The sequence below is a fragment of the Festucalex cinctus genome, chromosome 14 (assembly GCF_051991245.1).
Source record: "Festucalex cinctus isolate MCC-2025b chromosome 14, RoL_Fcin_1.0, whole genome shotgun sequence".
NCBI lineage: Eukaryota > Metazoa > Chordata > Actinopteri > Syngnathiformes > Syngnathidae > Festucalex > Festucalex cinctus.
The window spans coordinates 2289008-2316721 of record NC_135424.1 but is presented as its reverse complement, the minus strand read 5'-3'; the positions used below and the strand labels follow the sequence as shown (position 1 = coordinate 2316721).

The following is a 27714-nucleotide window of genomic DNA, read 5'->3' as shown; positions in this document are numbered from 1 at the left end:
TTTGTATTGGTGTGCCAGCACCATGTACTGTAGTTGTGGTGAAGTCCTTTCCTTCTGGCGTCCAGCGGTGGTGTTCCCCAGATGACCCCCTGACTGACTCCTGCGTGGAATGTGTGGCCATAAATATATATTTATTTTTTTAACCCTCTACTCTGACTTTCTGTCTTTTGCCTCCTTCACCTGCCTCCATTCTTCTCCTTTTCACAGACCCCCACCAACTTGAGCCCCCCGCCCCTCTCGTCGTCCTTGTGCTCCATACAAGGCAAACACAGCAGATGTGTGAGCAGCGACACCCTCAACAGCTGTCGGCTCGCTCCTCTTCCCTCCTGACCCCTCACATAAATATCCTCTTCTCTCAACCTCGCCTGGCTCAAAGGTGAGGAAATCCTTTTTTTTTTTTTTTTGACGAAGCAGTAAAAAGGATGCAAGCAATATATCAATTCGAATCCAAAAGTAAAAACACCCTCCACCACAACAGTGATTCTCAACTTGTGCATGAAAGTCATAATCACTGAATTAAACATTCAGACTGTGTGAAATATACAAGTATAGATTTTTATTTTCTAATGTAAAAATTGAAATTGCATAATGTGGTAACAGTAATAATTTTGGTAATACTTGTAAAGTTTTTTTGGATTTGGTACTTTATTTAAAATGTTTGAAAACCACTGCACTCTATGTACTGTTGCCATGAGCTCATGCTAATGGGTGGTCAGAAAATGAATAGCAGTGAGGCTAAAGACACTGACAGGTGCGAATACAGTACTAAAAGTTTCCTGAAAACGACCTATGAACCTTGGATGGCCTTGGAGCGAGGCCACACTAACTTTGCCATGCGCAAATGCTAATGGTGGTCAAGAAACAAGTTGCTAGGAGGCTAATGCAACCATAACAATCGTAGCCAAAAAGTCAGGCTAACGTTGTCGGGAGATAAAGCTATATAAGTAAGCTTGGGAACTATATGCTAATGTTGCCAAAAGGAAAACTAGTAACCGAAAAAACAAGCAGCATGATTATTTCCTGATTGATGTTTTTCTATTCCCTAGCATTAAGTAGCATCCCATGCACTATTTCAGTGCGTGTTTCCTGCAACCACCAACACTTCTTGCTGCTTCATCAGTACGAGTTGATGTAACCTTATTGCTTCCTGGCAGCCGAGCCATCCCTTGCTGCATCTGGCCGCGGTCCAATACGCTTAGCAGCCAGCTTCTAGCAAGCTTCTCTTCTCTTCTCGGCCTTTTGCTGAGAGCCCCCCCGCCTCAGTAAACACTCTCTCGGTCCCACCCTGCATGCGCCGACCTCGGAACCTGTGCTCGGACCCCTTCACCCCTCCCCTTGCCCACCCTAGCCCTCAGGGCCCAGCTGCTGTCGCCTTCGCAGCCGTCCAGCTCAGCATGAGAAGCCCGGCAGCTGTTGATCAATGGGCAGCCGGAGCCAACGCCTCCTTGCCTGCAGTACCCCCACCCCCTCCCCCAAGCACCCTATCCTGACCCCTCCCTTACATACACATGCACACAGATGCATGCACGTACACACACACTCCCCTGGGATGCAACAGATGGGGGTGAGCCACCGGAGAGGGTGTGGCGGGCGACAAAAGGGCTGACTTAGGTGTGTCCGGGTGCATCTTTTTCTCTTACTGATTACAAACTTCTTTGTTTACAGTGGGAAAAAAACAACAAAAATTCACGTATTCACCCCGAAATGCCAAAGGACTAAATATTCATGACCTGTTCAATAGAATGGAACTGAACCAAAGCCGTTAAAATTGGATAATATTTATTCATCGTCGCTAACTGATGTGCACAATGTGCACATCAAAATGCAAAATGGCTGGGAACAAAGAGGAACAAGTTTACAAAAGCAGAGCTTGTGTCACAAACTTTGCGATTTGTTTGCTAAGTTCGTTGTATTTACAGACTTTTCTGACCCCACTTGCAACTGTGTTTCAAACGGCCATTAGCAAGTTTAAATCCTCATTTTTTCATTATTTTGTGTCCATAGAAAGGAGCCCGGTTGAAGGAAGACAGAAATGGATCTTTGTACATTGCAAAAGCAGGGATTTATCCATTCCTTACTCTTGACCAGAGGTATGTGCTTCCGACCCGTAAACATTTTCTCACAGTTGCCTTGACTCACCTGTCCTCTATTTGAGAAAAGGTTGGCTGGAAAAGTTCAACATCAGCTAACGTGTTTGTATGCAATTGTAGACAGATTTCATTCACTAGTTGGTTAAGTATATTTGTTTTATTGGCGCACCAGTTCCCATATGTTGGTATGCACTTCAAAGAATTTATATTACAGACCGTATTTTTCAGAGTATAAGTTGACTAGGAAAAAAAAATAAGAGTCTGAAAAATCCAGTAATAATTTACTGCAAATTATTTTGTGGACCACCTCGTCAGGGCTGACCAATCTCCAGGGACCCGCTGCAAAAGATGACATCAAGTGAAGATTGGAGGACGGGGGTGCTGGACATTTGCTAGCGTGGACAGGTGTTGGCGTCAGTGGAGTCCAGACTCGTTTCGGCAGCTGCCGTCACCCCCACCGTCAACCCCTTCCTTGAAAGAGGTATCTACACCACCACCATCACCACCTCTAAGCTTTTTATGGGCCTGGCCTGTTTTGACTTTAAATATTTGCCTAGGAGGCGCTTGTTCTGTTTGGAGGAGGCGCCGAGGTCACGCTTTTGCAACTTGACGCACACACACAAACACGTGTATTTACATTCTACTGGTCGAAACACACACCTGTATAGCCAGAGGTTTGGAGTCAGTTGGTCACCAAAAAAAAAAAAAAAATGGTGAAAATCCTTATGAGTTAAGTGTTAATGAGACATGTTGAGACTTTAAGCTTGCATGTATTTTAAGGCCTTGTTCACACTTGACAGATTTAGGGCATGTTTGCACAAGAATGTTTGAGTAGAAATGCTTTCTTTGCATTTTTCCCCAAATAATTCGGAGCAGCAAACGACTTACCATGGATTGACATGGAAGTCAACCATTTTTTTTATTTTATTTTAGTTTTTTTTTTACAATGCAACCCTACTGGTCTAAATATGGTATTCTGGTTAATATAGTGTTATTGGAATATAGATTAAACAGTAAAATCCAACCATTTATATCCATGCTCACAAAACGGCCATGTTGCCACATGCTGTCGACTGAAGATGACATCAGTGTTGCTCAGGGCTAAGGCAACATTGATGTCATCTTTAGTCGACAGCAAGTGGCAAAATGTTTAAGATTGACTTCTACTTTTAAGTATTCCAAACAGCCGAGCAGAGAATATTCCAATACATTTTACATCAAATCATCCTATTTCTCTTCACTAGCAGAAAACATAAAAAACATCATAAAAACGGTCAAACTGTATTACTTTGGAGGTTCGACTGTAAATGGCGGATGAGAAGGCTGAGAAACAAAGCGACAGGAGCGCGATGACATCTGTACTTAACGTTTGAATACAACCAAGGCAAATGTTATGTTATCAAAACACGCTCATCTCAAGGTGACATCGGCACGCTACAAAAGCGTCTCGTGTTTTTCCCCTTTTCCGCAAATCTCCCGGGAGCTTCCCGCCTGTGATCCGTCGCAAAGAGACAGCCAGTTTAGGCGAGTCGACGCAGGGATGAGGAAACGCGGCAGCCCGACGTGGATAAAAAAGAGAAGGGGTAGGAGGGGAAAGATAATTACAACAGCAGTGAAGGATTTTCGATGCTGATCCCACAAAAAACACCCCCCGCCAGCCAGCTGGGTTCAAAGTCCAGGAGGGAAGACTGAGATCGAGAGAAGGCCGCAGAAACAGGAACGTCAAGATTTTTTTGGGGGGGTGGTAATATTGCAGAAAAAGAAGAGTGGTGGGGCGCACCTTGTCCTGCCATCTGGGCCACACAAACACACACACGCACAGTCTGTTCGGATGGAGGATTTAGATGGCGCCAATTGCAAGGAAGCCTACCTGGAAATATTTTCAACTGTCAAAGTGGGCGACGCTAGGGAGGGCTAACTAATGAAGCTATTTAACACACGCACACACAGGCACATGCACACACTACGAGTAAGCAACATGCTCTCACTGGACACTTCATTAGGTACACCAAATCTGTGGTTAGGAATGTGGCCTGGGAGGAAAGTGTCCCAGGTTGGATGGCGACAGCTGCGGTTTAAGTGGCAAATGTCGCCTTCAGGAATGCTGGGAATTTAGAAATTGCCCCCTTTGAAGAAAGTGTCTCGCTTAAATGAAAACAAACAAAATGAAAAGCTGACAATCACAATCCATCCATTTTACGAAGCACTTATTCCTAATTTATATAAATAATTATGGTATTTTTGGACCCCCCCCCCCCCCCAAAAATAAAAAAAAACAACTAAAAAAAATTGTATTGCACGATCATCAATATTTACAATGTATTTCTTTTCAAATTTTAAATTTTAAACATTAATAAATACAGAGATCTGATTCTGAGGGCCCGTTTCTTTGAAATATTCACAACTCTGTCTAAATTTGTCAGTGAGCACCTCTCCTTTGCCGAGATCACCCACCCACCTTAACGTTGTGGCATAACAAGATGCTGAATAGACAGCATTATTATTATTATTGCCCAAGTGTGCTACAGGCTGCCCACTACAAAAGGTCAAAAGTGCGCAGTTTTACTATTTTTGTCCAGTGTAAGTTACATTTTAAGCTTGATCATTTTTTTTATCATGAAAAATAATTTTATTAAATACAGCTAATTAAAATGTTTTTCTTTAACAAAATACGTTGTTTTTTTTTGTTTTTTTTAATAAAGAAAAATAGAATTGTATTACGTATATAAAACCATAAAAGAGAATGAAAAGAAACAAAGTGGTGGTATGTGTGCCTTTAAGGGGCGTAGCCTCATGGGTGACATCAGGAGCTGAGTCAGATTGGCCGGTCAGTCTGCATGTGAGTATTTGCGCGTGAGCTGTAGCTTACAGCAGCGTCCTTGAAAGGGTTCTCCTTTTGCAGTAGTGCGTTTAACTGCTTGTTCTGTTCCTTCCACAGCTGAAAGTGCAGGGAGTGGCTCTCCTTTCCCACATGTGAGGGCATTTGGCTCGCACCACAAAACAAAAATCCTCAAATGATGGCCTGTTAAATTGTAAGTCAGGGTGTCACTGTATTTCAGGTCATAGTTGTTATTACCTAGCCAATTTGAGCTCTGTTGCTAACCAAAACAGCAGCTCTCCCCCGCCCTGTATCTGCAGTCAAAAAAATGCCTCCCGCCACCAAATGAGTAAATATGGTGGCTTGTAATAGTCGTATAGAGTAATGTCTCTCGGCGGGCTTCACACCGGTCGTGACAATGGCTCTTCCTCCCCTCAGCACCGCTCGCCCGGCAGCCGCAGCGACCGAGCCGGGCGTAAACGGCTATAGATGGCGTCCATATGGCCGCAGCTGATGGGGCCCGATTTTCTGTATTGTTCACTTTGTCAGCCGGGCTGACGGGCGGGGGAGAGCGAGACGGAGACGGAGAGGGCTAATGATGATGCAGAGTGCAGATGTGCTTCGGTGCAGCCCGTTCGTTAAGCAACAACAGCTTGTCTTGTGTGTGTGTGTGCGTGTGCATGCGTGTGCTACGACCACAGCTGCTTGCCAGCCTGTCTTCCTCTTCTTGACTTCATATACGACCAATAGTTACACAAACACAGTTGTCTTCAACTTTGCACCTTGTTCATAAAAGAAACAAACGGGAGCTTTATAGTTGCGCCTTCCCGTTTGAACAGCTGAAGTTTATCAACAGACGGTGGGAAAAACCAAAAACAAAAAAAAGACTTCAGACAGTGACATGAAGACCCCAAAACACAGAAGGATCTTCTTCACGATGTGCCATACATCCTTCCCGCACCCTTTTCCCACCCAGTCTCGCTCTCCTACTTCTTCTCAAACACTGTACAGATGGTCCCAAGCTGCCTTCAATAATCCAACGTACGGCCATGCCAGTGCACCGCGGGCTACACCCCTGATGCCATGCACGCACACACATGCACACACAGAGTACAGTGCCAGTTCCCTAGGCAGGACCCCTGTCCCTCCATAGCCCAGATTGGAATGGGCGGGCCCGGGGGCTCCACATATAGCCTGCAGCGGGGCCACCACATTGATTATTTTGATCTTGTTCCATTTATGATGATAAATCTTTTTTTTATTGCACAATATTGACTGACCACATGTTTTGATTAAGGTGTGGAGCCAAGAAGAGGTGCAGGTGAGCGGATGGTCGTTGAGATGGAAGCAGGAATGTGACAGATGGGTCGTGCCTGGACAGAACTGGGAGGCTGGCATCGCACTGTGAGAGCACACGCACGCACACGCACGCACGCACACACATCTCGTCACACGGCGTCTTATCCTTTGAGTCCGGCATGTCATAAATAGATAAATAGATGGAACGGCAGCAGACATATTGTTGTCAATATGTTGCATTTATTGCCTTTTGACAACTCCAATATCTGGGTTAGAATGGTGTGTTTGTAATAGTGGTTAACGTGTCTGCCTCACAGTTAAGAGGTTCTGGGTTTGAATCCCAGCTGCTCTCTTTCTATATTACAAATGGGCCAATTTTGTATTTATTGTAGTGGTGTCAAACGATTACGGTTTTTAATCAGATTAATCACATCTTAGAAATTTGATTAATCATGATTAATCACTTAATTAAAAAAGGCTTTTTTTTTTCATCTTTTTTTTTTTTGCCCGCCAAATCTAAAGACCACCTGTTGTGTGTTATTTTTTTCAACATTTAATGTTATGAGGACGTCTTCAACAAATTTTTATCCACTGCGCACGCTCATCCTCCTCTTTTTCTCATCAGGTAATTACTTGCATAATTTTAAATGGGGGAAAATGACCCCAATCGTTTGACATGAAAAAATATTCTGAATGTCATACGCAAACATTTATTAAATGCTTTACTTTAATGCATGTAATTATGTTTATTGCTCAAACACAACCTGTGCTACCTTTAACGTAACTATCCGTTGTCAGATAAAGGATTATCTGCAGACAAAATTAATTGTGTAATTAATCTGCGTTAAAGCATGACATTATGCAATATTTTTTTTGTGGTTAATTAGTTAACGGTTTAAATTTGATCGAACTAATTTACTGTCACTTTTTTTCCTGACGTTTATTGCTGCCACATCATACAAAAAGTGCTCAATTTAACGTGATATAATGAATTTAACTTCGTAATGTGAAGAATTTCACATCCTAATGTGACCAATTTCATGTCATAATCTGATAAAGTTCACATTTTAATGAGAAGTTTAGCGTCACGTTATTTTAACAAGATAAATTCAAAATTTTAACATAAGTAAGCGATCAGTTTCACTTCCACATTAAAGAAAACAACAAAGCACTTCCTTCTGATTCAGATGTATGTCTTCTTTGACTTTTTGTGTCTTATAAGTCAGTTAGTAGCTCTCTAACTGTACTTATAATACTGTAAAAAAAACAAAAAAAAAAACAAGTTAAGTGTTTAAGATGAAAAGCAAAATTTAAGATAATCTAAGCAAAGTTGATCATGTAAAAACATGAAACTCATTTCGACCTGGCACCGCATTGGCAGTAAACTGGAAGCGCTGCTAACATTAGAACACAAAAGACATCCAGCATAATAAAAATATTCATGTTTTCATAAAAATGTATGTAAAATAACGTGAAATATCCTGTATTGTAACGTTTTTTTTTTTTTTTTGTTTTGCTGTGGCAGCAATACACGTCTGTACCTTATAAACACTTGTGCACTGCGAAAATGGTGTCATGTGATACCAAAAATGGCTTTAGCCAAAACTAACAGACGCCTATCCTTAAATAAACGGCCTTTATTTGCTGTCAAAACCACAAACTTGTCCTTGCCGTCCATTTCGGGCGTCGATCTGTGGCTGATAAAGTGGCGAGTGGTGTGCATGTATCGTTTCCTCCACCCTCCGCTGCCAAACGTTTGACCAACACCACCCCAAACACGCCCTGCTGGCACCTCTTATCTGGCACGCACAGCTGGCACAAGGTGGCAGAGAGGCAAGCTCCAGATCATCATGATGTGGAGGAGGAAAAAGTGCACTCCATTTGTCATGGATGCAACTCCAACGTGAACTTGCGTCTGCTCTCACCGAGCATTGTGGACGAAAAATGTGCAAAAAGTACTCAAGTACAAGTGGAAGTTGTACTCAAAGGGGAAGTCGAGTCAAAAAATGTTCTTGATGACAATTATATTCGACACAACCCCACTAGTCTAAGCACAATATTGTGTTTGAGGCACTGTGATGTCATATTCAGTAGACAGCAGAGGGCGGTTATAGTGTCAAAATGGCTGCCCCCTGAGATGGATCAAAAGTTAACGGCTGGATTTTGTTGCTTCATTCATACTCCACAATATTAACCAGAACGCTGTGCTTTGACCAGTGGGTGTGCATAAAACATGATATTGTAAAGAATTTTTTTTTGACATGACTTGCCTTATTCAGGAAAAGTAAGCAAGTACAGTCTGAAATGTACTCAAGTAAAAAAAATACAAATAATCCAATCAGTTATTTTTTTACATTTTTTATTTAAAAAACAAAACAAAACAAAGCACGTCTGCACAAATAGTTTCTGAGAAGAAGGTTTGGAATTCGAACCCAGAACCTCAAAATATGAGGCCAAGTTACTAAGTAGGGTTGTAGTTGAGTATTCGTCATTATACTAATTTTTTAAAAATTCGTTTTGACTTTTATTTGGCGAATTCAGTTCAAATTAGTTTTTAGTAGCAGATTTGTTACTTTTTTTTAATTACTTTTTATATTTTTTAGGAAAATTGTTTTAGTTTTAGTATTGGCTTTATTTTTATTTTTTTTAAATTTTTTTTAACCTTCCTTCTTTTAATTTGCTTTACAGTAAAATCACTTACTTTTATTTTGCTAATATATATATATATATATATATATATATATATATATATATATATATATATATATATATATATATATATATATATATATATATATATATATATATATATATATATATATATAGTTAACTTTGATACAAAGCACAGTACCCCAATGTAGATGCTTTCGTCCCGGAAATAGAGTTTTGTGAAAATATTCCAAGTTGATTGTGTTCAGTCTACAGTGCACATGATGTTTTGTGTGTGCTTGTGCAAATGCATGCGAAAGGGGGGCCAAAAAGGTTGGGGACGGTAGGGGCACTGCTCTCTTTCTTTCCTCCACACATGCAGACACACAAATATTCAAATTGTCGCCTTTTGTTTGTGGGGTGAAGTGGGGCGGCTGGATGGATGGATGGATGGATGGATGGATGGATGGATGGATTCCTGGGACACTGTACACCCCCAACTCATCCCTTCCACGCACACACAAATATGTCACCACCTTCTTCCCACACATCGCGGCCCCCCTCGCCTGGCCGGTGGAGTGCCACTGTATTGTGCGCACGCAGAGGGCCGCTTGTTGCTTGCCTTCTGTCCTGCTGTGCTGAGTGCTTTGACAAAGGGGGCTCCTCTTAAATATGCAGACAAGTCTGGATCACACGCGCATGTAAACACACACATCGCAGGCCCTGCTCTCACTCCATTTCTCATCTCTTGCTCGCCCAGGCCCGGCAGGAGTGCGTCCTGTCTTTTTTTTTTTTTTTTTTTTTAAATGCAGACAATCAACAAGTCTCACACACACATGAGAAGCATCAAGAGGGTTTAGTTCCCCAGGCAAGGGGGCGCTCTTAGCAGGAGTGGCTAGCTAAAAGCTAATTTTCTTCTCCTTTTGTGCAGCCTTCTTACTGTACATTTCGCCAAAGCTGCACCGCACCTTGATTTTTGTTTGATTTGCATGGAAATCCTACCAGAAATACAAAACAGTTTTTTTTGTTTGTTTGTTTGTGAACTTGAATGAATTCTGCCTGTGTTTTGTAGGGGCAATTGAGGCAGTGCCCCATCATAACCAGCAGATGGCGTTGGATTGAAAAAAGCCATTTACAGTGGTAGCTTGACTTGACCATAATAACGATGATAATAATAGTAGAAATATATGGCATACATAGTCATAAAAACATATACGGTATATAATTAGAAATAAAAAAAATACATGGATAAAATTATCTGGTTTTTTTTTTCTCACTGTTTTATTAGCCTGGCAGGCTTTTCTTGCCCTGCCGCCAGATGCACTCACTTTCCATACCTTAAGGGACATTTGACCCATTGAACAATTTTCAGCAGTGAAAAGTTCATATTTTTTCCAGAATGAATTTGATAACTTCATTATTTTTTATGTAAAATGAATACCTTTAAAATGTTTTTTTTTTTTTTTTTTGATGACATCACCTGTGCAGAGGAAGTAACGGCCAATCGTGGCTCACCTGTTATCTGGGTTTGGTCAGTAGATGATTGGTCATTACCTACTTCATCAGCACAGGTGATGTCATCATCAGTCGACAGCAAGTAGAAAAATAACTTTTTAAAGCTATTAATTTTACATGAAAAATAATGAAGTTACCACAATAATTATTGACAGAATATTAAATTTTTACTGCTGAAAATGGCTCAATGAGTCAACGATCCCTTTAAATATGCATCAACATATTCTCTTTCTATAATTAGATAATTTAATGTAACTGGACTATAAGGTTTTTGGATTAAGGATTGCCTAATAGTGTTCACAATGATGGTTAGCGTTGGTGAGCAAATCTGCCTCCTGGCTGACATGTTGTTCATCATCAGCTTTATTGAGAAGAATGAAACATCAGGAGGAGGCGCAGTGGTCTTTATGTCAACCCCCCGGGCCCCCCTTGGCAGACTGTCCTCGTCCCTCACGCAAGGGGCCCGCCCAAACCCGAGCCACGGCCCCCAGACGGGATGGAGAAGCCGCGGCTCGGTGTCGAGCCTCCCAACATGTTGAACGGGGCCGGCGCCTTGGGCGCAACCAAATGCTTCTGCAGCTGCCCCTTTGTAAAGCCCCCCCCTCAAGCCCACCCAAACCCTAACCCGCCCTACCTCCTCTTCCCTTAAGTAAACAAAAGGACAGCAACAAATTAATGACCTACATTCAACGGCAACCTCGCACGGCCCCAAAGCGAACGAAGGAGCGGTCGCTCGCGAGCAGATGTTCGCCTCCAATGCTGCAATTAATGACGCCGCACCAAAAGGGCAGCGATATTTTCTCCACCCCGACCTTTTGGAAACTCCAACACCTGATTCTGAGCAAAACGGGCTCCAAAACACACTTTGGAGTCTAGCATTTGGGCAACACAACATTATTAAGGAGTTAGAAGGTATATACAAATCGGAGTATCAAAAAGTTTATTTGGTGGCATTATTATATTTTGTAGAATTTAGATTTTCAATTTATATATATATATATATATATATATATTAGGGGTATGAATTGCCTCGTACCTGACAATTCGATCCGTATCACGATTCATAGGTCACGATTCGATTCGATACCGATTAATCCCGATATGAATTTACAAGTCGATTGTTGCGATTTTTTTTAACTCAAATTTGTACACTGTACGATTTGTATGAAAATGTATTATTTATTGATCTGAAACTTCAGTCTTATGACGGTAAGCTACTGTACTTAACAAACAGGTTGTAACATTTTTCATGTTTGAACAGTGTTGAAATAAAATATTAAGGCTTAATGTTCCATTAATATAACATTCTTCCATGCTTAAGGTGTGAAATTTAGACGTTTTGTTGAATATTTTTCATCAAAAATGGATGTTAAAAAATCGATTCGGCTGCCTATTGAATCGATTCGAGAATTGCCTGCTGTAGTATCGCGATATATTGCCGAATCGATTTTTTTTTAACACCCCTAATTATATATATATATATGTATATATATATATATATATATATATATATATATATATATATATATATATATATATATATATATATATATATATATATATATATAAGTAAATGAATGACATCAGCTTTTTATATATTATATTATTTATTTTTGGTGAACTTTGACTTGACTTTTATTTATACATTTTCCCACGTTGTCATTTTCTTCATCTGTAAAATTGTGCAGCAAAATGGTCGTTGCACATGTTATTAATTATTAATCCAGAAGGTGAATTTTCTTGATGTGTCTTGTCCAATAGCAGGTGACCATTTGACCGACCTCTTGATCTGGAAAGGTGAGAGCACTTGAGAGCCCTCAAGCGTCCTTTCTGCTCATCTGACTGTTTAACTGGGAACTTTGTGCTTCTTTTCAGGTTCCTGGCAACAAAATTAGGCGCTCATCAGACATCGAGATTAGCAGCGAGCTTATGGCGTGAGTATGTGTGTGCGTGCGCATCTCCGGGGTGGGGGAGTCGGGTGAGGTGGGCTTACCGAGGAGGCCATCTGTGGCCTAATGAACGCTGCCCAGCTCTCGATGCATCTGTAAGAGCAGCTAAAGCTCATTTCTTTGCTGCAAAACTACTTGAGGAGCTTTACAAGCTGTGTGTGTGTGTTGGGAGGGGGCGCGCGACAAGCTGCCGCACAATTTTTGTGTGGGTCTAATGCCTCAAACGCAGCCTACACATGCAGCTAGTGCCAAAACCTCCTGCCTTCTGGAGACAACTTCTTTTTTTCTTTTTTTTTTTTTTTTTACAAATTGGACATTTGCTCATTGTTGATTAGTAATGAAAGTAAAAAATTTTAGAAAAAAAAAAAAAAAGTAAAATGTGGGGGGGGGGGGGGGGGGGCAATAGGGAGCCGCAGTACTTGGCGGCAATCAGCAGAGGCGCTGTTGAGTTACTAAAGGAGAATTAAGATGATGTGGGCAGACAGGTAACGTAAAAAAAAAAAAAAAAAGTGAAAGAAAATAATAATCAGCATTTTATTTTTGAACTCATTCATTGCCAGCCAATTTCAGACCCGTCTAAACACAGTATTCTGATTAAGATTACATTTGTGAAATATAAATAAACAATAATAAATACAGTAAAACCCACCCATTTTTTTTCCATCTCAGGTGGCAGCCATTTTGACATTACAGTATACTGCAACTCTGCCATCAACTGAAAATGACATCACAGTGCCAGAGGGCTCATGCTGCATTCCTGGAAGGTGAGAGAGTTGAATTTATCGCACTCGGATTGTCTCAGTTTTGACCTCGGAACGTTTTAGTGGAATGTAAACAACACGGATGGCTGAATGAATTGACTCCAGCAAACCTCACCTTCAAAGCTTTGTATTTCACCGCGACGGCTTATCTTCACGCAGTCAGTAGAAATCATGTTGTGTGATGTGAACTTGTTTCAAATCACTACAGACCAATAATGTTTATAATCTTGTAAATTATGTTTTGCCAGTCATGGTCTGTGTCTGCATGGGAGCCGCCTTTGTCGAGTGACGTCAAATTCCAGCCAGGGTCCTTTTTTTTTTTCCTCCTGACTTCGTAACTCCCAGTTCCTGTGCACTTTTCCTGGTCGGAGAAGGGAACAGTCCAAACTTCTTCAAATGCAGCATCAGGTAACTACAAATCACAGCTCACCTGTTTTCTGGGTTTGGTCATGTGACGTTGGCAAACTGAGCAGAATTCATCAGTATATCATGTTAGGCTAGTGGTGGCGCAGACAACATTGTCACGAAATTTGAATCAGTACACCTTTTAAAAGAAAAACTTTACTTCCATTCAGAATGTGAGTACCTCTTCCACATTTGTTGTCGTCAATGTTCTGCACAGACTAGAGCAGAAAAAAAAAAAAGAGAGCGAGTGGTCCAATGTGAAGAATCTTATAATTTATTGCAGTTTGCACACAATTGAAAAAACATCAACAGCACACCGGAAATGACAAAAACTAAAAACAATTCCAATCGAGCCCCCCCCCTTGAGAAAAAAAAAAAAAAAAAAAAAAAAAACTATGATTGTCAAAGCTAAAAATGACTAAATCTCAATTTTAAATCAATTGGAAAACAAAATTTAAAATAAACGTATTTAATCTCAATAAGGGAGCAAATAGATCTGACCAAAACAAAAATCTGCATTGTTTTACACCCCCCCACCCCGATGGTGATTGTCCTTTTTTTTCCAGTCATTTGAAACACCCAATAAACTGTTCAAGATATATATTTTTTTTAAATTGAACATAAAAAAAAAATCACCCGCACCCCTTCTTGTTTTCAAGTAAACACAGCAAAAAGGTTGGAGTGTGCTGAGTTCACAGCCTGACACTCGCAAATAAATTATTACAAATACAATTAAATTAAAATAATAATTCAAAACAAAGAAAATTGTAAGAACAATCAGCCTGGACTACAGCAGTTTAAGGCGGTCAAGTACAACCAGAAAAAAACAAAATCAAAAGAACAGCAGTGATGACGCAAACTGCAGCAGGTTGGATGGATGGGGTGGGTTGGGGACACGCACGCGCACCCACGCACACACGTACACTTGAGCGCAATGGTGCGTTCAGCAACTTCATTTAATTTGGATTGTATAAACGCTTGACGATTCTTTTGAAATTCCAAACCCAGCTTCATCCCCCAAATACAAAAACTTTATTTAAAAAAAATAAAATAAAAAACAAATAAAATCATGAACAAATCATCTCTGGTGGAAATTGCCAGTGATGATTTAGATAAACCCCCCCCCCCCCTTTTTTTTTTTTTTTAAATAAAAGTGTTCAATCGCAATTGAGGAAAATAAAAAGGCATCTTTCCAGCATACATTTTCATGTAAAAGGTGCTTCTTTCGCACCCCCCCCACACACACACACACAGCAGAGATCAGTGCACAGACAGACGCCAGCTTCAAAAGCTTCAACATTTCCCACCCCCAATTTGCCAACTTTTTAAGACACAATCCCATGCGCCCTCCCACCTCCACCCCAGTCAGTCAGCTTGGCTTCACCCTGGAGTAGTAGTAGTAGTCGTCGTGTATTCACAAAAAAATATATGTAAAAAACAAAACAAAAAAACAGGTCAAATTTGTTCAATTACAATGTGTACAGTAACACAGCAAATTCACAGTCTTTAAAAAAAAAAAAACAATCTTAAAATATACAAGTGTAGACGTCATGCAACAGCAGGTAAAAAAGAAAACAAAAATCCAATAGAATTATTCATCATAATAATAAATGATTTTGAAACTATAGCAGAAAAATTTACAACCTTAAATACTTTTCTCAACAAAAAGGACTGCCAGCTAGAATGAAGAAAAAAATATTGATCAGTAATCATTTGTCCAATGTTAGAAAATACTTCAAACTGATTGAAAATAATTAGAATAATAATAATAATAATAAAAAGAGGCTGTGAATTGCATGAGTGCCGTCATTTCATTTTGTTAGTCGCTCCCTGAACGCCACCAGCAACACGCTAACGGCGCCGCCGCCGTGCCAGTGGAACGTCTCGTCGTCAACATACGCACGCACGCACGCAAAACACGCACACCCGTCTTCCAAGTGTGTATTGGTGATACCCGTTTAGCGTATCGCCGCTCGAGTGGTGAGATGAGACGGAAATGAAAAGTTGAAAGGCCAAGACCTTCAGCGACGTTGAGAATATGAGGAACCCCCCCGCCCCCCCCCTCTCTCAAAAAAAAAAAAAAAAGTCAGTAGTAACATGTTCATGTGCTAGTAAAGTGCAAGACTCACTTGGACGCCCACCTCCCCTTAAAACGCACGTTCCCAACCGCCGTGCCGCTTGGAAGTCAGCCGGAAATGACCAGTTGTTTGACAGGCAGGACAATTAAATGCTCTGCCACTAGATGGCGCCGAGTACAATTACATAATTGAATCGGCTTCTATTAGTTTTCCATAAAGTGAACCCCCGCTTATTTGTGGTTTGCTATTCACAACTTCAGCAAATTCTCCCCCCCCCCCGGTAATTTCAAGTTTTTGTGCAAGATGCCACGAGATGGCGCCAAATCCCTGGCTCAAAGTACAAATTGGTGTCAAGGAAGTATATTGGTGTGATGCACTCTACGATTGTAAATTCTCAGGGCGCAAAGTTTATTTAGTTGTTAGGGAGTGTTTGCCGCGTGTGAAAGTTTTTGCTCTGATACTAACAAACGACGGCATTTATTTTTTTATTGCTTGATGAAGACGGTGTACACTTAGCATTTTTTCAAACTGAAATGATCAGTAAACCATTTATTTCTAAGTGTCATGTTGCAAGATCATTTTGAAATAACATTTTTTTATGTTTTGGGGATCATAATTTATAGTATCCAATTACCAGTGGTTCACATTCCAGGGATTATGTATTAATTCAAAATATTTCCATCTGCCAGTGGTGTATAGTGGACGCCAGAACGATTGAATGCTCTTCCACTAGAGGGCAGAAGGTAGAATATCATAAACCTGCCTATCAAGTAGCTGCAAATGACTCAACAGGCCCAAATTTCACACACTAATAAATGTGTGCGTAAATTGAGATCATCATTATTTATGTATATCCTCTTTGTGATATTTTGCTTTCAGATTTTCTAATGGTACAGTAATCTATCACTGAATTGCATTGCAGATTCTGTTAAACGATATTATCAAATTAATATATATTTTTTTAATATATATTTTTTGTTCATATACATTTCCAATGTGTTTTAACAAATTGAAATACACTGAAAGCAGGTTTCAGGCTTTTCAGGCTTTTTTTTTTTTCTCTTTCTTTTTTTTTTAAATATCACACCTTTTGACCGATTGTGGGCGGGTCTAGAATGCATCCACCACAATAAACGAGGGTTCACTGTCTATGTGTTTGACCTGATCAATATCAACATTTTTAGGGTGGGTATTAACAATTACTTTTTTTTTTTTCTTCCCCCCCACAATTCTCAGCATGGCTTGCTCCCGACTGTCCTTTTTGTGTTCTCCCAAGCCGCGCCAGGGATGAATGAGGGTTGGGAAGCGGCGCCTTTAAGAAGCCGCCGCAACGGCGGCGGGCGCGTCTACTTCCAGAGTTCCTGCGAGCTGTCCTCGATGGCCCAGTCCCGGACGTTGGGCAGCGCCAGCGGCTCGCTTTTGACCGACAGCGAGTTGACCAGCTCGCAGTGGAACTTGCGGATGTGCCGGTAGAGGTCGCCCGACTGCGTGAAGCGGCGCTCGCACCACTTGCAGGCGTGCGGCTTCTCGCGCGTGTGCACCACGGCGTGCCGGCTCAGGTTGTGCGAGTACTGGAAGCTCTTGCCGCAGGTGGCACACGTGTAGGGCTTCTCGCCCGAGTGCGTGCGCTCGTGGCGCTTGAGCGTGTACATGCAGGAGAAGGTCTTGCTGCAGATGGCGCACGTGGGTACATTGACGTCGCCGCCCGCCGGCTTGGCGCGCACGCCCTCCTGCTCGCGGAAGTGCGAGCTCAGGTGCAACTGCAGGATGTGCGGCGACGGGAACACCTTGTTGCACAGTGGGCACATGAAGATCTGCGTGTGGGGCGCCGCCAGCATGTTGGACACGTACGGCAGCAGGGCGCCGTCGGCGCCGCCCGGCGCCGCCTCGGCGGGGACCCCGTCGCCGGGCGGCTTGTCGTCCCGCTCCAGCTCCGACGCCAGCGAGGCCTCGCGCAGGGCCGACAGGTGCGCCTCCAGGCCCAGGCGGCGCTGCGCCGACAGGGGGCCGCCCACGCCACGGTGCCCCGGCGCCTTGCCGCTGTGCTCCATCTCGTAGTCCCCACCCGGCAGGTCCTCGTCATCGTCCGATGCCGCTCCCCTCTCCACCTTCACCCTCACGCCCAGCGGGCTCTGGAGGCTGTCTGGCGGGGAGCCGCCGCCAAAGTAGTTGGCGTGGTGGTTGATGCCGGCCGTGGGTTTGACGGACAAGTCCAAGACGCAGTCTGTGGTGTCGCTGCCGCGGCGGCCTTGCGAGCCTGCAGAACGCTGCGATCCGGTAGAGCTGGATGGGCTCCCGGCGGGTGACACCGGCTTGACGTCTGCCTCGCCGTGGCACGGGCTGGCGGGCGCCACGGCAGCGGGCGTCCCCGGCCTCTCGGCGGAGGGCATCCTCAGCCAAAGCGCCCCTGCCTCCGCTTTGCCATCGTCCTCGTCGTCGCTCAGGTCGGCGGCGGCGGCGGGCCGGCCCACCGAGCCGTCCGAGAGGCTGTCGGCCTTGTCGGAGCAGCTGGAGCCGGCGCCGTCATCTTCGCGCCGCGTGCTGTCCGCCTCGGTGGCGGTGGCCTTGCGCTTGAGCCGCTTCTTGCACACCTTGACGATGTCGTACATGTGCAGGTAGGAGGCGGCGGCCAGCACGTCCTCCACTGGCAGGTCTTGGAAGCGCAGCTTGCCCTCGTACATGAACTCCAGCAGCAGCGAGAAGGCCGGCGCCGTCACGATGTCGCTGTTGAGGTGCACCACGTCGCGCTTGTCCAGCTGGTCCTTGTAGAAGAGGTGGAAGTACATGCTGCACGACGCCAGCACGGCGCGGTGCGCGCGGAACTGCGCCTCGCCCACCAGCACCGTGGAGTCGCACAGGAAGCCCTGGTGCCGCTGCTCGCTCAGACACTGGAGCAAATGTCGGCTGTGGTCGGGGAACTCCATCCTGCTGTCCTCATAACCTGCAACCACGGTCAGAACATTTTCATTTTCATTTGTAGGACAATTTCATCAGGCGCTGAACAATAAGTCTTGCAATCCGAAATATTTTAGGAGCATATTAAATAATGAGTGGCTTACATTTATTGTATTTTAGTTTCAAATTGTCTAAAAATCCAGCTCTTGTCGTTTATTAGGCACTCGGCACAAAATGCTTCACATTAATTTAGAATGTGGAAAATGTGTATTTCTTTAAGTTGTGACAAAAAAATGCAATTGTACTCTTGTCTATTCAGCACTCGGTTAGCACCATTTCTTCTCATTAATTTTGAGCATAGTGGAAAATGTAATTTCTTTCAGTAGTTGATTTCAAAAAGTGGAGAAAAAAATAAAATGAAATTGCACTCTTGTCGATTCAACAATCAGGTGGCAGCATAAAAGGAGTTCTACTCAATAAATGGTGGAAAGAAAAATTGAATTAATTTCAGCAGTTCAATTCACAAAGTGAAAAAATGTCCAACTGTGCTTTTATTGTTTATTGTTATGCTCAGTGAGCACCACAAAGGATCAATTCACTAAATAAAATTATTGAACAAAATGTAATTTATTTCCCAGTCGTTGCCATATACAAAGTTTAAAAAAATAAAAATAGATTTTCGTCTCGTCAGTGCTTGGTTAGTTAATTAGAATATTGTGGAAAAATGTAATCGTTGATTTAAAAAAATAAAAAATAAATTGTTATCCAGAGCCATACATGTGCAATCTAAAAAAAAATCCAACCATTGTAGAAAATGTCAGCGATTGAATTAAAAAAGTGATGATCGCATTTTATTCACGACGTTCAATATTTCATAATCGACTTTTTTCCCCCATTTTGAATAAAAAAAAAACAAATTGACAATCTCACCAAATGTGAAAATTTCATAAGGAACAATCCAAAAGATTTTTAAAATAGAAAAGAGCTACATTTAAAATGGACTTTAGGACAATAATCTAAATCATTCAGATGCAAACATGCAGCGCTAAACGAGCGCCGAATAGATGACAAGATAAATATTTTTTTTGGGAACTAAAATACAACCAAAGTAACACGCATTCCTTTCTCCTGTGCTGGAATATTTGCGCTTGCTGCATCTCTGGCTGCCTCGTCTTTTTGCACTCTGGCCCGTCGCTTGCTCCTACGCTGGTTATTTTTATTAACCCACTTTGGCCTGGCCCGCCACGGCCCTTTTAGGTAACCGGCTTTCCAGCCGCTGCCGCGCGCAACAAACACACCTACCTAAACCTCCACCTCCGCACATGGCTTGACAGAAGTAAACCATGCGTCGTACACCCCCCCACACCCTCCGTCTTACAAAGACCCACCTGTTAACCACGTCGCTTTGTCCCGCCTGAGAAAATACATGCCGCTCGCCCGCTTTTCTGCTGCTTGCTCGTTAGCCCGGACGCTTAAATGGCCTCATTTGAATGAAGCCTGGGCAAAAATGGACGAGTGTGTGCGGTGTGTGCGCGACTTTTAATGAGGGGCAGGGGAGGGAGTAATGAGTGGGGGGGTGTGGGTGGGGGCTTATGGGGACAAGGGTGAACTAGCCCCTCCTCTACACACGCTCCGAGACGCGGTCTTACGAGAAAAAACCTTTGCACATCCTCCTCCTCCTCCTCCTCCTCTGCCCAGAAGAAGAAGAAGATTTACAACACAATCACTGTAAGTGCCCCGCTCGTCACAGCAGCAATCCTAATCCTTAAGATGCCTAAAAATAAAGACCCGGCCATGGACCGGCCCCGGCCCGAACCGGCCCGGCTCAGGGGGGGTCTGCGATGGACAGGGAGGGTTGGAGGGAGGGAGGCAGGGGGGGCTTAGCCACATCTGATCCAGCTGACGGGGGCCATATGGCAGCTGCTAGCCAGATAAAGAGATTAAGACTAGCAGCGAGTGCGATTACAGCTGTCTAGCCAATTCAGGCAGCGCAAATCTGCAACTTCTAAATTAGGCTTCTCTGCGCCGGGACGGGCGCGCGCGTGCACCCACCGGCCGCTTTCCAGTCATTTCAAAGTTGCGTCGTTGACGTGGAATAAAACTACAGTTTCTGATTCGAGACCCGCTTTTAAAAGGGATTTCAAATAACAAACAGCAACAATGTGCTCTTTAACGTGAGGAAGGAATTACATAAGACTCACTTCTAGTCCACGCTCGGGCTCAAGCAATTATTTTACTCCCCTTTGGCTCACTCCAACTTCATCAATTCAAATGACTTGAGCTGCGGCAAAAACGAGAACATAAAATAATCCCAGAGTTTCTAGTCCACACACTATCTGATGCAAAAAAAGAAAAAGACACTTAACTGACTTTTTAAACTGCAAGAACACTTGAAATGTGAATGAATAAAAACGTGCAATATTCACTTAACTTTAACGGCGGGATTAACTGCCAAATAATGACTGAATGAATGAATGACTCTCTAGTCCGTACTCGAGCAACAGCCAAAGAAGAACATTTAGAATGTGTCGACTGGCTCCAAACTAAATGCTCTCAAGTCCACGCTGGCGCTGCAGTGCAGCGAGCGACGCTAACAGCAAGCGCCGGACGAGAACATTTCAAATGCAGATTCGACTCGTGAAATGAAATAATCCATCTTCTACGCCACGCTCGGGGTTGACAGTGGCTTTGACAGCCAAATGAATTAGAATGCGTCCACTGAGTCTTAATTTCTCGTCCACACTTGAGCAAACAACACTAACTGCCAAAATGATAACATTTTACATTTTTGAGTCACTTTTAAAGTTTTTTTGTTTTTGTTTTATCATCTTGCTTCTTGTCCACACTCAACAATAACAACACCTGCCAAATGGGAACATTTAGAATGCTTTCGACTGAACTTTGACGTGAAAGATGAAGAAGTGAAATAATCCCACTTCTAGTCCACACTCGAGCACTACACTAACTATCAAGCAAGCACATTTAATTCGTCTCAACTTTTAAATGAGCAGCCGACCAAAGTAAAGAAGAAATTAAAAACGCCCTACATCTAGTCCCGTACCCGAGCATTCCTGAAGCCCGTTTGGCCAACTCTCTTGGCACACACAAACGCAACACAAACACGCACGCATGTCATATGAGACGATACCTGCAGCGGTACGCATCAACTCGATTAAGTCCACTGTGGCCGAGCTGGAGCTCTGTGGCTTTGCTCTCTTCTCCTGCTCGTCCTTCCTTCTTTCTCTCGCCTCGCCTGTGAGTGGGTAGCAGGCGAGCCGGCGAACACGCAGAAGGAGGAAGAAAAAAAAAAAAAAGAGAAGCTCACTGTTGAAACTGCGAGGGACAGATGCAAAGTGGCGGAGATGTTGGAAGGGGAACGAGATACCGCCTCCCACCTCCTCCTCTTCCCTGCTACTAACTGCCACACACACGCACGCACGCACCCGCGGAGTACTAACTCTCCCAGGCTGCCTCACAATAAAGGGCCAGGGAGGGAGGAGGGAGGGGGTGGTGGGTGTATGGCAGCCTGTCAGCTGCTCTGACATCATCCTCAGATGGAGATGCTACCTCCAGCTGTGCTCTTTCTACAGCCATATGCTGCCTCCTCTACACTCCTGCCACCAGACTCCTCTTTCATTTCAACCAACAACTTTGTCGCCCCCTCCTCTAGCACCCCCCCGCCCCCACCAAGTCTCCCCCCTCTTTCTTTCTCTGGCTGGGAAACGACATGAGCGACTAACAGCAGCAGCAGCAGCGGTAGTTAGTTAGTTGTAGGGGGAAAATAAATAATGAAAAGCCGGAAAAGTTAGCAACTGATGTCAAACAAGTCGTTTGAGTCGCTTTTTGGCCTCGCTTGGAGACAAAGAGTTGCATTTTTGACTGACAGACGCACGCATGCAGCAGACATTGTTTTCCACTTTTTCACGCTCCAGTGACGCTGCCGCTCATCTTGTATTCACTCATTCATTCATTCGTTCGTTCGTCCCTCCCGCCCGGACAAGCGACGATATACGCCCAAACAATAGGCAACCAACAAACACTCTTAAAGGAGTCTAATGAGTACAACTTTTGGGATTAGTAACACGGCATTAGTCAAAGTGCTCATGTACATTTTGAAGAATATTAACCTTCTTGTTACGTTGTTATAGCAACAATGTTGAACCAAGACATAGTTAGTGACACAAAAGTGTCAGAAACTGGAGAGAAATCCCAACGAACATTGTTTACATCTCGCTTTCATTACGAATATGCATGAATGAATCAGTTCCATTGCCAGGTAGAGGTTTTCAGGTACAGTAATTGTCTGGTCGATATTAGCCATGTTAAAATCAGCTAAATGTATTTATTTATTTATTTATTTTTTACACATTATAGACAAAGATATTGATACCCCCCCCCCCCCCCGCCCCCCCAAAAAAAGAAAAAAGAAGCACAAAAACTGGCAATATTTGTCTTGTTGTAAAATACTAAAGGACAAAGTATTGTAAATCAGTCGAATATTGTGCCTCTAAGTCATATCTTTATTGTTGTCTGTGTTGAGGGACCAAAAAAAAAATCTATTTTCTTGAATACAGTATATATATATTTTTTTAAATTGGTTAAACGATTAATTGGTTATTTGAGTTTCATTTCACCAAATACTGGAATCAGCCTCAAAACATCAATCGGGCCCTAATAAAAATACATTTAATTTGCATTTCGTCCACATGCTTTCTCCCACATTCCAGAAAACACGCATGTTAAGTTCACCGAGGACTCTAAATTGTTGTGTAAATGCTTATTTGTTTCATGTGACTGACTGCCGACCAGTCCAGGGTGTAGTTCATCTGTCCCTGGGAGGACCTATGTTGTCTTGAGATCAACTTTATTTATTTTTTTTAAATAGTTGACTTTCATCAACAATGTTAAGCGTAATGAAGTAGTGGTGGCAGTCGTCTCATCTGTATCTTCTCCCGCCTGTGTAATAGTAACAGGGTGAGTCAAAAGTACAGTTTTATACATTTTTAAAATGTTACATTTTACTACATACACATCTCTGTCTTTTTATTCTGGCATTCTTTTCTACCTTCCTTCTGTGTTCCTAACGTCCCTCCTTCCTTTCCTGATTTTTTTTTTTTTTTTTTTTTGGACACATGACTGAGGTGTCCTTGAGCAAGGCACCAATACCCCGAACTGCTCCAGTAGGTTTCACTAACAGTATTGGTCAAATTTCATGTATGTGACAAAGAAAATAGGATCATTTCATCTTTTTCATATATGGGGGCCGTCACGCCAACAAAACAAACACTCAACCCATTACTCCTCCATAACTTGTAAAAGCTCCATTCTGACTGTAAATCTGTCATCCCTGCATCAGTGAATCACTTGGTGTGCAGCATTTATAGCTACCGGCAAAGGATAAAGATTTTTTAAAAAGCCAAGTGGGCTGAGAAAATATGAATGGATTTTTGGATGGATGGACATGTTACTATGTTTAAGTGCTGTTATAATTATGAGGGGTTCCTTGGATTTTCTTTAAAAGTTCTAGAATGGTTTGATGAAAACGACCCCATTTCTATCATAAGAAACTTTCTTTTTCAACCGGTTCGCTTTAATTAACACTGCAGGTGGCCATTTTTATAGTCAATGTATTGGGACAAACCTTGAAGTAAGACGTACACTTGAGTTATGGTGATCCATACACATTTTTTTGAACAAGTTATTCTTTTTTTTTATATATATATATACTTTCAAGACGATGGCGAAGCTACGAAGAAGACACCCCCGTGGAGGGAGGCACGCCGAGTCCGTATAGAAGCTAGCTCCGAGCGGCTAAAAGTGGATGCGAGCGTCGAACAGAAAGCTCGTGTCTGGAACTGAAGCTATGTCCTCCATAGGACTTTCCTTCCTTCCTTTAGGCCTCGCTGCTATGACAACAGCTGCTAAAAAAAAAAAGGCGAGCTAACACACAACACAGTCATGCTAGGGATAAGGAAGCTACTTTTGACTCGCTCCCTCCTCCAACCCTTCTCCACTCACTCGCCGTATTACAAGCGCCACTTACAGGCAGCACGCTCCGACGTCCCCCGCTGAATCCTCCTCGCCTTTGCCCCGCGTCCCCCCTTTTTTTACGCTGACTTTGTGTTGCTTTCCATAACAGGCTTGCTGAGGCAGGGGAAGGGAAGAGGGGGACTGTGCGGCGGCCAGATGTTTCCGAGCTGTTGCTGCTGCCTCCGTCCCTGCCTGCCTGCTGTTTTCTCCCCACACAACAGCTCACAACTCGGGCTGGGACTTGACTGGCAAGGCTGGGAGCCAATGGTGGTGGGTCGAGTAGGAGCGGGAGCGGAGGTGGGGTGGGAGGGATGTGCCTTCTTGTTCTTCGCCTTTGCGTCTTCGTCGGTCGGCGGAGGTTGACACCAACCAGGCGGCAAGGCAGGCAGGGGACAAGCGGCTCGGCCGAACCGACTGGTTGGGCGACTGTGAGAGAGGAGGACGGGCAGCTCGCGCAGACGCTAGAGAGGGAGAGAGTCGGGCTGCGCGGTGTATCATGGGTAGTGTAGTCCGGCTGGAGCGAGCAGGTGCACTACCGAGGAGACACCTCGACTAAACAAAGGCATGTAAATCATATTAAACCCTGAGGAACAATGACATACATAATAATTAGAAATATTGTTCATGATTATAAATTTATATTGAGTTGTAATAGTATATTCGAATTGTAATACCGTTGAGCCAACATTCACGCTGAAATACTTTCATCTGCTGACGGCTCAGTTGCCGTTTATACAATATTACATCATAACAAAAACTATATATATATATATATATATATATATATATATATATATATATATATATATATATATATATATATATATATATATATATATGTGTATGTGTGTGTGTGTGTGTGTGTAATAATAGTAAATTAGTGATTCTAAACTGGTTCTCTGTAATTCTACATATGATTTTAAATAAATGCTAACTTGCGGGAGGTGTAACAGGAAGTGGTACCTTAATTAATATTAATTATGATACTATAGTCCTGCGATTGGCTGGCAACCAGTTCAGAGTGTACCCCGCCTACTGCCCGAAGCCAGCTGGGATAGGTTCCAGCACCCCCGCGACCCTTGTGAGGAAGAAGCGGTTAAGAAAATTGATGGATGATAGTTGTAGTGTTATTAAAGTATGTTTAGAATTCCATTTAATTCATTAAATATGGGGACAAGACTAATTTAAATAAAATGGATGAATGAAATACCAAAATGGCTTGAAAAAATCACATAGTAATACCATGTTACAGAGTGAGGCCAATGTGTATATGAAATACCGAGACATGGTTCCCTGCCTTGGAAAGAGTGATGACACATTATTTCTATCTTTCTCAGGGAATGAAATTGATCACAACTGGAGTGGTCTGTTTGTCTTAGAAGACATATTTGCTCCCATCCAAGAAGGCGTCATCAGTTCAGCTTGAGTTGCTGTGAAAAGACAACTATTTATGCTCTTAAGTTGGAGGCTTGCCCCACCACTGGAAATGGTATGTATCACTCTTTTGATATATACACTGCCATCCTTTCAGACATTCCCAAGAAACTCAATGATTTCAACTGCGACAAGCAACAGTCCAGTTGCAATCTATTCAATGCTCTATAAGAAATAAATTAAATTGACCTGGAAGAATGAGAACATCCACATGCATGTTTCTATCATTGTTTTTTCACAGAATATGAAATCATCAAATAATTCCGTCCTTCTAAGTATTTCAGTGGAAAAAAAAAAACTTTTAGGTTTGAAAACCTGGCGATGGCCTTGAACATTAGGCCAGCAAAAATTATAAACATTAAAAAAAAAAAAGTCTGAAAAAAATCAATTAGTTTTAAAAAGTCTCATTTTGTGGGTCACTGGGGCATGCACCTTGGTTATAAGGTCTGTCCTGCAGGGAGACGGACGGACCTGTCCCACGTCCTGCATGGGCAAAAGGCGTCCTAGTAAACTAATTGGCGTCACTAATAGGCGGCTAATGAATTGACATGATGCGGTGTCATAGTTGCGGCACTTGTTCAAATGCAAATGAATGACGACCCTGTTGTTGCCTGTCAGTTTTCCGGGGCTCCACTTTAGCGGCGTGGTGGGACAATGAGGCCCTTGTGTGTGGTGGATGTGCACTCAGGCACACACACATGCAGGGAGGCGAGCGCACATGGAACAACTGGGAACTTTCCAAACTATTCCACACCGCATATTTGTGTTTGTGCCTATTTTCGCCCCTGGCCTTAAAAAAAAAGACAAAGAAAAAAAAGACCCCAAATAAGACACAACTTAACTTGACTAGATCACAAGATGACAATTCTGACCCTGCAGCAGGATATTTTCACCTTTCCACCTCTGGAGGTCGCTGTAGATCCCATGTGGATCTCCCCACATGCTCCATGATTAAAGGAAAGCCGTTTGAGCATTTATTTGACCCAAAGGACATCCAACTTTTTAGATGCTTTAACTAGTGTGCTTATTGTCTTCGCTAGTAAGACAGATTGGCACACTAGTAGAACAACAGTATCTTCCCGGTAATGTGTTTTCTACCACTAGTAGTACCACTTTTGACCCGCTTGAAAACTGATGGATGGATAATATGCAATTCTACCTGATACTACTAGGCCCAACTAGTTGGCATGTGTCATGGACTAGTAGCCTCTTGTTGTTCTAGTAGCTCCTATAGTTTTGCCTCACTAGAACATGGACCAAGCTGGATATGAAAGCAATCAGTCCAAGAGGAATATATGCCAAGGAGGAGGCGGGACCTCATAAATAAATAAGAAAAAATACAAATAATAATAATAATAATACATATATTTTGTATATCACTTTTTAAGGTACTCAACGCCGCTTCACAGATGGTCCAAAAAAGAGAGAGTGAAAGTGAGAGACACTAAGACAAAAAGATTGTGAAAAGAAAATATAGGTAGCAAGAAAAAGACACGATGAGAAGAAATATAGAACAAGTGAAAAAGACAGGAGAGAGATGAAAATAAGAGATAAGAGAGAGACAGGAAAGGGAAAGAAGACTTAAGGAGGAAAAGAGAGGAACAGGAACAGAGGAAAAAAAGGACAGAAAGAGAAAATAGAAAACAAAAGGAAGTGAAAAATAAGGCAAGGAAGAAGACATGTTGAAAATCAAGAGATGCGATGAAAAAAAGCGACAGCAACTAGGAGAAAGAAAGGAAAACGAGTGAAAGATCAAAAGCATAGGAAAAAAAAGGAAGCAATATGAAGAGA

General features: G+C 42.7%; 1 protein-coding gene and 1 long non-coding RNA gene across 5 annotated transcripts; one reads left to right on the top strand and one right to left on the bottom strand.

Moving 5' to 3' along the window:
- Positions 1 to 218: 218 nt before the first annotated feature.
- On the top strand, positions 219 to 24767 carry LOC144001795 (uncharacterized). Its single transcript, XR_013278592.1, has 9 exons — positions 219 to 376; positions 2005 to 2090; positions 2406 to 2571; positions 6206 to 6312; positions 12133 to 12168; positions 12247 to 12305; positions 12990 to 13084; positions 13330 to 13489; positions 24599 to 24767. It is a non-coding gene; the product is annotated as an uncharacterized LOC144001795 (long non-coding RNA).
- On the bottom strand, positions 15555 to 24964 carry zbtb18 (zinc finger and BTB domain containing 18). Of its 4 annotated transcripts, XM_077496354.1 has the most exons (3): positions 24503 to 24964; positions 21608 to 21712; positions 15555 to 18505 (listed from the first exon to the last, which is right to left on the bottom strand). In XM_077496354.1, the coding sequence occupies exons 2-3, from the start codon at positions 21621 to 21623 to the stop codon at positions 16911 to 16913; spliced, it is 1611 nt and encodes a 536-aa protein (XP_077352480.1). In that variant the 5' UTR covers positions 21624 to 21712; positions 24503 to 24964; the 3' UTR covers positions 15555 to 16910. The 4 variants fall into 4 exon arrangements, with proteins under 4 accessions (XP_077352480.1, XP_077352481.1, XP_077352478.1 ...); XM_077496355.1 differs by lacking the exon at positions 21608 to 21712 and having other exon boundaries at positions 24503 to 24963; XM_077496352.1 differs by lacking the exon at positions 24503 to 24964 and having other exon boundaries at positions 21608 to 22046.
- Between the last annotated feature and the right edge of the window lie 2750 nt (positions 24965 to 27714).

Excerpts from the sequence above, each read along its gene's own strand:
- zbtb18 (XM_077496352.1), bottom strand. The coding sequence starts at position 22,007 with ATGATGTCAGAGCAGCTGACAGGCTGCCATACACCCACCACCCCCTCC. Across the intron at positions 18,506-21,607 it reads GTTGATGCGTACCGCTGCAG|GTTATGAGGACAGCAGGATG; the intron begins GTATCGTCTCAT and ends CCGTGGTTGCAG.